The sequence below is a fragment of the Diabrotica virgifera genome, chromosome 9, assembly GCF_917563875.1.
Source record: "Diabrotica virgifera virgifera chromosome 9, PGI_DIABVI_V3a".
Classification (NCBI taxonomy): domain Eukaryota; kingdom Metazoa; phylum Arthropoda; class Insecta; order Coleoptera; family Chrysomelidae; genus Diabrotica; species Diabrotica virgifera.
Genome location: NC_065451.1, coordinates 219765825 through 219779727, shown reverse-complemented (window position 1 = coordinate 219779727; position 13903 = coordinate 219765825). Strand labels below are relative to the sequence as shown.

Here is a 13903-nt window from a genome sequence, read left to right as displayed (position 1 = left end):
TATCTATCTACTATCATTATTATCAGTGGTTCTACAGTCTTAGTGGAAACTTGAGCTTCCTCAGTCTATTTTGCCAGTTGTTTCTGTTCATCTCCAATCGTTGTTAGTTTGCTGCGCCGATCTTCCTCGTGTCTTCATCCACACCGCTCCTTCATCTCAGTCTTGGTCTGCCCCTGCTCCTATTTGTTATTGGTACCGCTAATAGTGTTAATCTTGGTAGGTAATTTTCATTTGCTATTGACACATATGTCCAACCCATCTGCCTAGCTATTTTTTGGAAAGACGTTACATCTCTACCATTTACTATTTCTACTTCTCCTATAATTGAAAGATATATTGTTGTCCAAATACCGTTCTCATAGACTGCACCCATTAATCTTGTGAATATCTTCCTTTCAAAGTTATATTTTTTAATTTACAAGTTGTCCCAAAAGTAGCAGAACGGTTGAATATTTCGCGAAATGAACATCGTTTCGAAAAACTGAAAATACGTGTTCAACAATTTTCAAAAGTCTATCGAATGGCACCAAACACGACCTCCACTCCACCTCCTTGAGGTGGGGTGGGGGTAACTTAAGAATCTTAAATAGGAACCCCCATTTTTATTGCAGATTTGGATTCCACATTCCACATGCAAAAATAGGTAACGTTTATTCGAAACATTTTGAAGTTATACTTCTTTACGATCGAGGGTGAAATTTTATAATTCCCTGGCGCATGCGCAGACAGACACTATGTAGTTCGTTGCTAATCTTTCAAATTGTGTACGTATTAGCGCAAATAAGTCATTAAAAGAATATATATTAGTGTTCTTAGTAAATGTATTATTTATTATAATTTTTGTGTCTTTGGATTTGCCTTCCTCGGGCGTAAGATAATAAAATATCTATTTTTATACTTCACTTTGATCTGTTTGTCACCGTGATGTGTAATTGTATCCGACACATCAATAGCACGGGGCTTGATAGCTCGGTTGGTATAGCATTGGACCAGAGATCGAGAGATCGCGGGTTCAAATCCCGGACGATTCATATTCATTTTTTTTTATTTTTGGTATTGTTAAGTTTTGGTTAATTTTTGGTAATTATTGTTAATTTTTGGTATTGTAACTATTAAGTATATTTATTTCGTTGAAATTATATGTACAATAGAAGTATAACTTCTTACGTGCGTACAAAGTACACACACATTCTTTTTTTAAGAATTATTGACAGATGGCGCTATAATCGAAAAAATACGATTTATTAGGGCCATCTATCAACAATTCTAAAAAATGTTTCGAATAAATGTTACTTATTCTTTCATGAGGAATCCAAAACTGCAATAAAAAATGGGGATCCTTTTTAAGATTTTCCTACCCCACCTCCAGGGTGCGGAGTGAAATTTTTGAAAATTATTGAGCACTGTATTTTTCAGTTTTTCGATCCGATGTTCATTTCGCGAAATATTCGACCGTTCCACTAATTTTGGGATACCCTATATAATAATTTGCTATATAATTGTTGCATTACCTTTGGATATTTAATAACATTTGCTCTGGGATATTGAAATATAAGCTTTCCGGGTTCTCCATATATTGGTATTACCATAAGAGGTACTTCCGTATCGTTGTATCTACCATACGCAATTCTTTTGCCATCAGTTGAAAACCATATCGCTGTGTTGGAACTTAGCACTTCCTCTAAAAGTAAAGAGTATTATTAAATACTAAACTAAATAAATACTAAACTAAATGTGTGTAAATATACATACAAGGAAAAAACCGCTAAACGCCGTAAAAATGAGTGGCGCATACAATATTCCAGCTACAAAAGATCTGATATGAATATCACGTGGCGCGAAAATGTATTTTCATTTTGATGCAAAACAAAATTCTAGTTTTATTTTAAAAGATTTTTGATGTAAAACGCGTCACAAAAGAGTAACTTTGATACAGTTTGAATTTTGAAACTCTTTTGTGGCGCGCTTACTTCAAATTTAGCAAATATTATGGAAAAATCTTTTAAAGTAAAATTAGAATTTTGTTTTGCATCAAAATGAAAATACATTTTCGCGCCACGTAATATTCATATCAGATCTTTTGTAGCTGGAATATTGTATGCGCCACTCATTTTTACGGCGTTTATCGGTTTTTTATTCTTGTATCAGGAGTTTTCAAAGTTATTTATAAATTAAATGTATGCAGTTGAATGCAATGTTTCTCGATTACACGTTAAGCTTTATAAATGGTCGCCTTTGTCGCATTCCCTCCCAAATGATGTAGTGTCCATCGAATGTACACTCAATTTTTTTTCTATTCGAAATAGATTGAAAAAAAAACATTGGGATGGCCGGTAAATAAACTCGGATTCCCCGTTGCCAGATCAAATTTAGCGTCGTAATCGCTACAACTACATAAACCATTTCGGGAATAATCTATTATCTACATTTTTTTCTATAAGAGATTTTGGTCTAAAACTTTCCAGAAAACTCCTTTGTAGGTACTATATATTATATATTTTAACATAAAGGTGATTAAAAAGGTAAATTTCAAAGTTCGTCACTCAACCTCAAAGAATCTTTACCTTTTACTTTAAAAAATTCATAAGTTTTATTAAAATGATATAAGTTAATATTACTAATAGAACATTTTTTTTTATTAATGGTATAATTTTGTAGCTTAATAACTTCTAAACGGCTTAACCGATGTTGATCACTAAACATGAGTTTGAAACGTATTGACAAGTAGTATCTAATGCATCTAAGGTCAAGTATGATCTGACTGAAGTTATTACAGGAATTATTAAGCTTGAAAACCGTTTTTTCCCATAGATAATAGATTTGATCATATTTATGAAGCATATAACTTAAAAATTCGAATTTTCCCGGATATAAGGTATACACCGTTAGATTCGTTTAGAGTCCCTCTACAAACGCTCAGTCGTTGGCGCAATTCGTAGGTTGAAATTTTGAGTAATTGTCGAAAAACCAAAATTTTCAAAGTTTAATTTTCAGTTTTTCGGCTATACTGAGCCGTGTGTATGTCTGACCCTGACGGCTTACACACCACTTGAAAGCTTAACTCAACACTATTGATTTAGTGTATATGCGGTTCTCCTGTCTCTTCTTGAACCGAAGATATATATATACCCCCAAAAAATATGCCGTTTTGTACCTACCAAGTCCTGTAGCTGGCTTATGGGTGGTCAAAAGTTGCAAACTACACCGGTTCTGATTTGGCCCTGACCCCCTCTTTAAACACAGAAAAAAAATTCAGACCGGTTTAACTTTTCCACGCACATACACATATACATAATACATACATATCCACAAACATTTTCCCTTTTTTAAATATAAATTGAGTCATATTTCTGAGCTCGGTAACTTTTGAACGGTATAACTGATTTTCAAAATTAGATATGCGTTGGAAAGGTAATGATCAGTAGTATGTATTAGAAGCCGCAAAGGCTGGACTTAAATTTTCGAAGTTTTTGGGAATTTTGGGGACGAGAACAAAAAACGGGACCTAAATAGGAAGGGCCGTAAAATCCACACACTTGGACCAAAATGGATGGTTGACATATGAATGGGTGAGTCTTTCTCTGAACTTTAAGATGGGAGTTGGCCCAATTTTCAATTCAGTCAGATTTATAAAATCGAAAATTTCGTGTATATATAGTGTCGCGTGTGGGGGGGTGTGTGTGTGCCAGGAAACGACACATGCCCCAGTGTGTTTTTCGGACTGTTTGCTTTTGCGGCCATTTTTTCGTTGTTCACTCAATACATTCACTACAAACCCTGAAGAGGACAAAATCCTAAACGGGGACTCTCATTGATAGCATTTCCACATAGCATTTAATCTATACACGCAAATCAAACAATGAGATGATGATGATGGGGGTGTGGGTGTGCGCCACTGGCGAGAACTGCCGTTCTCTGGTAATTCGGAATTTTGGCAGATATTGGACTCACTTCCTATATACATTCCCACTGCGCTTCAACTTTTTTCCAAATTGACCATAGAGGTCCGGATGCATGGAGAATTGAGTATGACACGAAACTTAAGAGCTGTTGTGTTGGCTTCCAGCGTTTGTCCATTGTAGGTTGCAAATTGGGTATGCAGCCTGTGACGTTCCAAACACACAACTTCCAAAGATTAGGACTTCGATTATGAATCTAGATATAATGAATTTTTCACTTTAAAAAAGATCTGATACGAAGAATGTGTTAAAAATCTACACGGTTCCTTTGCCATTTGGCTGGTCGATGTTCTCAAAAGGAAAGTTTTGTTAGGAACAGATCCTTATGGTGTGAGACCTCTTTTCAAAGTGATAAATACTAGCGATGTCCTAAGAATCTGATCGGAGGCCAAAGAGTTGGTATTGAGAAAAATCTAAACGAATAATCGAAGAAAATAGAACCATTCCCTCTTGGAACTTTTGAAGAATACGATTTACCAGTAAACGATAAGTAAAGCTACTCAGAAGCCAAATGTACATTTTGCCTGGAGATACATCATCGTTCAAACCGTTTTTGTCGTATGAAGGCTTAATCCCACCAAACATCAAGCTAATTTAGCAAACTATTGTAAATGTCTAAAAAAATGGTTGATGGCAGAAAGAAAGATAGAAAACTCTATATGTAATCTGAAAGTCTGGATTTTTCATTGATAACAGCAGTAGGTACTGGTAAATTAAACATCGTGTAACATTTTTTTAACTAATTAATTAATAACTAATAGATTAATTGTCAGTAGTAATTGCACAAGAGCTCTAAAATTATTGAATAGGGCTTTTCATCGATTGTCATTTGTTTCGAGCTTCTGTCATGTGTCACATAATATTCATATATCTACGTCATACGTCTTTGGTTTGTATCATTTGTATATATAATAACGTATGACGTGGATATATTAATATTATATGGCACATGACAGAAGCTCTAAACAAATGACTGTGAATGAAAAGCCCTATTGTTCCCGAGTGACACTTTGACAGTTTTAATTTCACGAGCCGAAGGCGAGTGAAATTATGTCAAAGTGTCACGAGGGCAAAAATTCTATATTAATTTTAGAGATCGAGTGCAATTTGTTGCGATTATTTCATGAATAAAACTGTTCAAAACCAAAATTTTATTGTAATTTATTTATGTAAGTATAAATTAGTACAATTAAACAAACAGTTGTTATAAATATTTGACGGTTGAAATCATTTTATAATTTTTAAAACATTAATTGTCATTAATGTCACTTAATGTATTTTTTCATAGCAACGAAGGGCATCTGACGTAATATACTTGACGACGGGAAATTATCAAAAATTATCAGTTTAATTTTTATTTCTGTAGCTTTCTATTGGTCAGAATCTCCTATGAATGAAATAATCAGAATAATTTTTAATCGTAAATGTTAGACTCCAAATATCCGATTATAAACTATAAACATCCGAAAATTATTATAAGGCACAAAAAATATGATTTTACAGGATATTGCATTTTACTGTAGATAACATATTCCTAAAACACGTATTATTCAATAACAATAATAATTAAGATTATACCATAAATAAATAGTTTCTAAGCAGCCAAGGTCAAACGCCTAGTTGAATATACAAATAATACAATAATATAAATCACAGAATCCACAAGGTAAATAATATCCCCTAGTAATGTAGGTATACCATTTACCACAAAAAAAAATTATAAAATCCTTTGTAAAAGGTATATTTTACTTAAAAAAAACCTTAAAGGGCTACATCAGAGAACGTTCTGAAACTAAAAACTTCATCATCAGTGCTGTTGACAGGTTTTTAACGTGCTTGAGCCAAAAAAACATATGGGTGAAAACCTTTTAAATGGTGTACAAATATAGAAAGTTTACGTGTTATATTTAATTGAATGTGATGTTTAAGACAATACTAGATTTAACATCAGGCAACACAGAACTCCCGACACAATACGTGTGTTGCTTTTCCAGAGGGTAGATACTCACATTACGGCCTGTGAGTAGTCAGTTACTACTTACAGCTCACCCACACGTCTATTGTCTCATGTCTATTAATTTTGATGGTATACCAAATTCTTGCAATAGAGTTAGGGAGTATTGTTCTATCTGTTTAATCATAGGTTTCCTTAAACTCTACAAAGAGATTGTAAACGTCTATGTCATATTCCCATGCTTTGGCTAGTATTTGTTTAACTGTAAATAGTTGGTAGAGGTTGAAGTCTTCGATTAAGGATGTTTGCAAGTATTTTGTATCCAGAACAAAATAAAGAGATGCCTCTATAATTCAGATGTAAAGATGTAACAGTTTGTCTCCTTTTTTATAAATACGGCAGATTACACTTTTCTTCCATTGTTGGGTGATTTTTTCTTCTCTCCATGTTTCTTCTATTAGCTGGTACATCTTTTCTATCAAATTTTTTCTGTTTTTCTTGAGTAGTTCTGCCGGTATTTTATCTACTCCCGGCGCTTTTCGGCTTTTTTGTATTTGGATTGCAGGTCTAGCTAATTCATTAACTTTTCTACATATTACCTTTTAAAAATAATTTTACTATTTTTTTTATAAATCACCAACTTACCTTCGTAAACCCAATCTGGAACTCCGTTCGATATGTATCCAACTGTTGAAGTAATTTGAACAGTTTTATCATTCTTGGCTGATTCTTTATAATAAATGTTATTTTCTTTGACGTACACAAAACCGTTACCAACTGGTGACCAAACAACTAATTGTGCAGGTGAATTGTCTTTAATTGCTTCCATTTTTGCTCCTGTACTTAGCTCAATAATGACGTAATTGGCGATAAAGCTATGTCGAAATAACTGAAAAGCAAGTAAACAATTAAACAGTAGAAAAGCGGTAGGAAAAAAGAAAAAATGAATTTTCATCATTCCATGTTATCCTGTATATAAATTGTAAAACTTTCCAACGTTTCCATCAAAAAACCTAATTTAAATATCAATAACTTATTGAAATATTTTGAGGAATAGGTCAAGATTGTACTATATCTGCATTACTACTGATAGTATTTTTAAAACATATAATTACCTTTTGGTAGTTTAGAGCCACCAATAAATAGAGACCGTCTGCAGAGAGTCTGAAGTCAAAGGCAGTAAGAAGAATCTAAAAATAAAATTAAAAATAAATGATAGTATACTTACTGCTATTGTTAATATTACGAAACTGCTGGTTCTTATGAATTATTGCTTGTATTAGCATTCGTAGTGTCCTAAATGCAGAGAATGCGGACGAGGACCTCTCAGAGTTGAAAATAAGTCTGAAAATGACAGAAAGGAACAGATGTGGGGCTAGATCAAGAACTAGCTAAAGGATGCTTAGACGGTGGCACATGGTAGTGGGTCAAAGTCTAAATCTGGCACTTCCGTCACGAGTCTGTATTATACAGAGTTAGTTTCCCTCCATAAAGTAAGTGGGTTGTCACTGGATTTACGTGGGACACCGTTGTATTATTTTGATGGTCTAGGGCAGTGGTCGCCAACCCCTTCAATGTGTTGAGCTACTTTGTTAATTTTGGAATAAACAGCGAGCTACCGACACGGAAGCCACGTAACGCAACGTAAATGAAATAATCCACAGTTAATTTATCATTATATGTATGTATTTTACTATTTAACTGGTAATACATAATACATAGGTACTAATAATAAACTAATATTACTAGTACGTACTTGTTCATAGCTACATTCCTACCTATCAAACGAAGGTGTTTGAAAAATAAACACAAACTTTTATCCAGCCACAACGGCATGTCACGTATGATTTAAAAATAGTTAATAATAACAACAAAAAAGTAACGCACTACCATAAACATAAACATTGAAAAATAAAAAAGCACGTTCAATGAGAAGGCTGACACTCAGACTCACCGATAATTTTTTTAATGTTTGCAGTATAATTTGATGCAGCCATTCGAATACAATTATCCAAATGTTCATCTGTAAGTCGATTGCGATATTTGTTCTTAATAAACTTCATATTGGAAAAAGAAGATTCACACAAATAGGTTGAACTGAATAATGCTTTCACTTTCAAGGCAACACGGCATAGAACTGAATATTTGTCTTTACTTACAATAGGCCAGATACATTCAGTACTTGAGACTAACGATTTTAAGGCTAAATCATTTTGAAACTCAATGACTTCCATTTCTGTTGCAGCGATGTCTTCGCCAAAGTTCTGCATAACACAAGCTGCAAACTGTTGGATATCAATTTCCATAAACGGTGAAACAACAAACTGCGCTACTAAAGCCATTTCATTGAAATCCTTAAAACGATCTTTGAAGTTACTCTTCAGGGTAGAAATTATTTCTACATGATATTTGTTGTCATAGGGTTCTAATGGATTTTGAGATATTTTTTCTGAAAGAATAGGAAAATGCTTGGAATCGCTGTTAATTAGGTTTTGTTCCCAAAACTCCAGCTTTTTGATAAATGCTTTTATATCAGAAATCATTTCCGCTAGTTTTTGTCTCTCCCCTGAAGCTGCAAATTAAGTTCGTTTAATTTCTCTGTAATGTCCACGAGAAAACCAAAATCCCTAAGCTAGATTGAATTTTCTAGTTCCGGAGTCGGTTCATCGCGTTGTTTGAAAAATTGAACTATGCCAGATAGGACATCATTAAAACGTTTCAGCACCTTCCTCTACTTAACCATCGGATTTCAGAGTGAAGGAGTAGGTCCCCGTATTGACAGTCAACTTCATCGACCAAGGTTCTGAATAATCTTCTTTGTAACGCTTGAGCTCTAATCTTGTTCACAATTTTTACCACCAGTTTCATAACGTTGTTTAGTTTCAGGAAATTTCCACATAATGCTTGCTGTTGGATAATGCAGTGGTAACAGAGAAATTGCGGAAAAGTTTCATCTTTACGACATAACGCCACCAGACCCTTATCACAACCCACCATAGCTGGAGCGCTATGGGTTGTAAAGCCTACCATTTTCGATATTGGAATTTTCTCGGAAGAAATAATATTTTTTAAATGAGAAAACAACTCCTGTCCAGTAGTGTGTCCTTTCAGTGGAATGAACTTCAAAAGATCTTCTTTAATCGTAAAATCACTAAAAACCATCCTGACGAACACGGCCATCTGGGCAGTGTCAACGACATCTGTTGATTCATCTAGTTGAAGTGAAAAATAAACACAGTTATCTAAGTCAGTTCTTAACTGTAAAAAATATCATTGCTTATTACTTCTACACGTCTCATCACTGTATTAGCAGAAAGTTGCATAGATTTTATAGCTGAAACTATCTCGTCTTTATTTCTAAAGTTGGCAAGTAACGACTCAGCAGCTTCTAAAAACGCCTGTTTTATCATTTCCCCGTCTTCATATGGTTTCTTTTTTTGTGCAATTATCTGGGACCACGGTACGATGCTTCAGTTGCAGCCTTATTTTTGTCGACTGTTCTTAAAAATATTGATTGTTGTCGAATTAACTGTTTTTTAACTGTTTCAGTTTCTCCTTTCTGGCGGCAGAATGTAGTGGGAATGATTTTTCAAAATTAGAATGTACAGTTTTATGATGTCTCTCAATATTTCCTTTTTTTAGCAACGGAGACCGAAGTACTACATAACAAACACACATTTTTATCTTTAACTTCTGTAAAAAAGTATTGGTCTTCCCATTCCGAATGAAAGTGGTATGTCTTTACCTTCTTACAACTGCTTGCCATAATATTATTTTTGTTGTTCTCTATTAACCCAACCGCTGGACGTTGGTTACGCGTTCAGTTTTAAACTAAGCGCAACGTCGCCGCGCCGTGCGTATTTATCCCGTTCAAAGCAATCCAGATCGTTCTCTAACATTAACGCGCTGGTCCGGCAGGTCGGTTCTATCAATAGCCGATTCTAGCTTGATGGCGTCAGCGACAGATCACTCACCGCAACGTTGCCGCTGTTTATGTTTAATATTATGACAATTAGATTTTTTTGTGGAATTTTCGGAAGCTTCTCTGATTTTTGCAGTTTGTATTTTTTAAATTAAAATCGTTATGAGAGCTACCAGAATTGCCTCGCGATCGACAGGTTGGCGACCACTGGTCGAGGGTGTGTGTACCTGGCGATACCAAGCAGATACTGATACGGTTGGGATATGCGAGAATGATTTTGGCTAAGAACCTACTACAAGAGAGTCACCTTTCATACTCCCAAGAAATTTATTGAAGTCGTTCTCAATAGGAACTGATATTTCAAGTAATCTACACGACAACGACTTTCGGTCAGATTTCCCTTAACTGGATTGTATGATCTAAATCTTGATCGTAGATTCAACTGTACTTCTAGGAGTGAAGTGCGATTGAGGTTTCTCCTATGCAACTCCCATATATACATCATAGTAAGATATTATCAGATTACCAGTGAGACGCTGCTGAAGAAGCAAGAAAGATCTAATCCCCAGGGTACCTCAAATTTTTTAAAAAGCTGAGGTTCTTTCCTCGCATCAAAGCTGTAGAGGTCAAAGTCACTGTCACTGGAAATTGCCAGATGCTTGTTCAGATGGCTTCAATGGTGACTGAGGTAGCGATCTTGGCTAAGGTGATGGACATCTGCTGCTGAGATCGTGGTCACTAACGCCTTGCTCCTTCTATAAAAGGAAGCTCTAGGGAACCGATTGTAAAATTTTGTCAGGCTGGTCCTCTCCAGTCGATGGAGCTGTAGAAACGAGGAGGAGTACTCGGGTGATCGATTCTTCTTTCTTTTCTGGTAAGAAGTCTCACCAGGTTTGAATTAACAAAGTCAATCTGCAGTGTCGCCTCAAGTATATTCCTGAAAAGATTTTCCGAGCTGTCAATAACAACAGCACTCATGCAGAAGTAGGGACCGATTATTACAAAGGGCTAATATGAACACATCCATTGGCTAGAGTACATTAGCTCAGATGTATACAGTCCGTCCCATATACATACCGTTGCACGTCATCCGCGTCATAGCTCGTGACGTCACACGATACCAACACGAAACATTTAGGCGGTAAGTCTGTTACTTTTTAGAATCATTTAGCCGAGTACACTGGAATTACAGCCACTGGACATATTTTATTATATATCTACTCGTAGAAATAATATTGGAAGATTTCTATTAATGTACATTTAAAGAAAAATAACTTGTTTCATTTAATTTGTATAAGTAAAGCATTGTTTTGCAAAGCATACTTGTTCGGATTACACTTTAACTGCGATCGAACAAAGGTGACGTTTTGGCATAAAATGGTAACATTTATTTGACACTTGTGGTGATGACATTTCATATTTGTTTTATTCTTTATTATAAGTACTGGTTTTATTATTATTTATTGTTTTTATTATAATTTACTTTAACGTAATGGTAGGGGAGCCCAAGCGGGGATTTTTGCAGTTACTCGAGCGCGTCAGATTATCATATGGGGAGAAACCTGGTACCCTGCAGATGTACATCTACCATATATTGGCTCTTAACACAGGGAAGTTCGTTAAGGGGGTCCGAAAAAAAAATCTATCCTTAAAAATACTCGAAATTGTCAGATTAAGATAGGGTAAGTTAAGTACATGCAAAAAAGTGTAGATTTCAAAAATCTGACGATTTGAGAGGGGCGTAAGGAAATGGGTGAGTCAAAAAGTTTCACAAAAAAAAAGCGAATATTTTGCGAAATGAACGAAAGTCAAAAAAATAAAAAATACGTCCTTAATATCTTTAAAAAATCTATCGAATGGTACTAAACATGACCCCCCACGGAGAGGGGTGGGGAATAAATTTAAAATTTTAAATACACACCCCGCGATATTTCGCAAAATAAACATGAGATCGAAAAATTGCAAAATAGACTTTCAAAATGTTTTTTTTTTTAAATCTATCGAATGATACCAAACACGACACCCCACGGAGGTGGGGTGGGGGTTACTTTAAAATCTTAAATGGGATCCCCAAATTTTAATTGTCGGTTTGGATTCTTTAGGTGAAAATAAGCAACTTTTATTCGAGACATTTTTTTGGATTATGGATAGATGGCGCTATAATCGGAAAAAACAATTGTTGGAAATGGAAAATTTAATTAAAAAGTGGAAAGTCCCCACTAAAATGGAAAAATTTTCTTAACTTTTTTTGGTTTTAGGACCTAATAATCACAACCCAATAGGTACCCATAACGCTCGAGTGACTGCAAATTTAACATACTTTGTTCCCCTACCATAAGATCATAACTTAATTCTTGTTTTCTATTTCTATAAAGTTTATATTTATTTACACTGAATATTAATTTGTTTTGTTGTATCATCCATTCCGCAAAAATTATGTGATATATTTGATTTAAAATGAATTGAAAATTTTTTTGTAATTGGGCAACAAAGCCAACTTAGATCTCTGATGTAGATAATGACCTGCAACGGTATGTATATCGTACGGACTGGATGTGCGTTAGATCCATGTCTACGATATATTATATATAGAACTTGACAGCTAAAATGATACACCAATCAGAAGCTTTAGTTGCTTTGTTGAATAGTATATTGTACCTATTTTTATGTTTTTTTAGACTTACACTATCAGTAGAGTTAAGCAGCATTGAAGAAGTGTTAGTCCTTAAATCCAGGAGGACTAAGTTGCCATTATCACTGTATATTAGTTGATCATCTAAAAATATAACATCTTCAATAACTATATAAAAATATTGAAAAGAGTACGATCATCTAAATACAAAGTAAGTGAGATGAAAACCTCACTGTAACTTAGGTTATCGGCCCAGGAGGAAGAAAAAATGCCGATAACCAAGGAGAATCCTTACATTCTGTGAGATTTTCATCTAACTTACTTTGTGTATACAATATATTATAACTATTACATATAGTTAGTACGTCTATATATCTATCTAATCAGCCCAAAACATCCATCCTTGGATATAGGTCTGCTCTTCCTTCTTTGATGCGTCTCTATCTTGGGCAATTTGCATTCATTTTGACCCAGTGTGTTTCTTCAGGTCATCTGACCATCGCATCTGTGGTCTTCCCTTTTTTCGTTTGGGGTTCCACGGTCTCCAATAGATAATCGCCTTAGTCCATCTTTCATCCTTCTGCCGTAGGGTGTGTCCGGCGACCTTCCATTTAAGCTTTGGTACTTGGGTTGAGACATCTTTCACTTTTGTTTTGTTACGGATCCATTCGTTTCTTTTCCTGTCTGATAGTTTAATGTTCAGCATTTGTCTTTCGATGAATTATTCTTTCTTTGCTATTTTTCCATATTTTCCTTTGTAAACGTCCATGTTTGAGAGCCACATATGAGGACAGGGAGTATACATGGATTGAAGATTCTTGTTTTTAGGTATTGCGGGTATTTTCTGTTCTTTAGAATATTAGACAGTTTTCCGAATAAAGCCCAGTTCAATCATATTCTTCTCTTTATTTCTTCGGCCTCATTTTCTTTATTTACTCTAGTGATTTGTCCTAGATATATATACTCTTTTACTTGTTCTATTCTAGTTTCTACGTATAAACTGAAAATAATATTTAACACTTACTTGCTGTCCATGTTGCATTAAATGGTCTAGGTTGGAACTTTCCATTAAGATAGTCTTCTAAAGTAAGCGCAGCTGCGACACTATTAAGTTTGCTAGTTTTAATATCATCATCATTTTTTGAAAAGAAAATAATGGCAATCACTGCCAGTATAATAAAGAATACTACTATAAATCCAGATATGAGATATTTTCTTTTTTTCGATCTTTTATTGAAAATTATGAGATCCTGAAACAAAAAGGCAGATTAAAACAATAAATTTTACATTCTTCATGTATCTTCTATATACTGTTGTATAATTTTTTCTGGGAAAAATTTAGAAAATAAATTTATATCAGAGACCACGAAATAATAGATTTTCATCGCCCTGTATATGACCAAAAATTGTAAATATTTTAATTTAGTTAGTAAACA

General features: G+C 34.5%; 1 protein-coding gene across 1 annotated transcript in view; it reads right to left on the bottom strand.

Moving 5' to 3' along the window:
- Positions 1-13903, bottom strand: part of LOC126892057 (venom dipeptidyl peptidase 4) — a 108792-nt gene that overhangs the window by 25625 nt on the left and 69264 nt on the right. Inside the window, exons 2-6 of the mRNA XM_050661489.1 lie at positions 13492-13717; positions 12520-12611; positions 7029-7103; positions 6559-6802; positions 1512-1681 (exon numbers count right to left, since the gene is read on the bottom strand). Of these exons, the coding sequence (XP_050517446.1) occupies positions 1512-1681; positions 6559-6802; positions 7029-7103; positions 12520-12611; positions 13492-13717 (807 nt within the window). The remainder of the gene's footprint in view (positions 1-1511; positions 1682-6558; positions 6803-7028; positions 7104-12519; positions 12612-13491; positions 13718-13903) is intronic.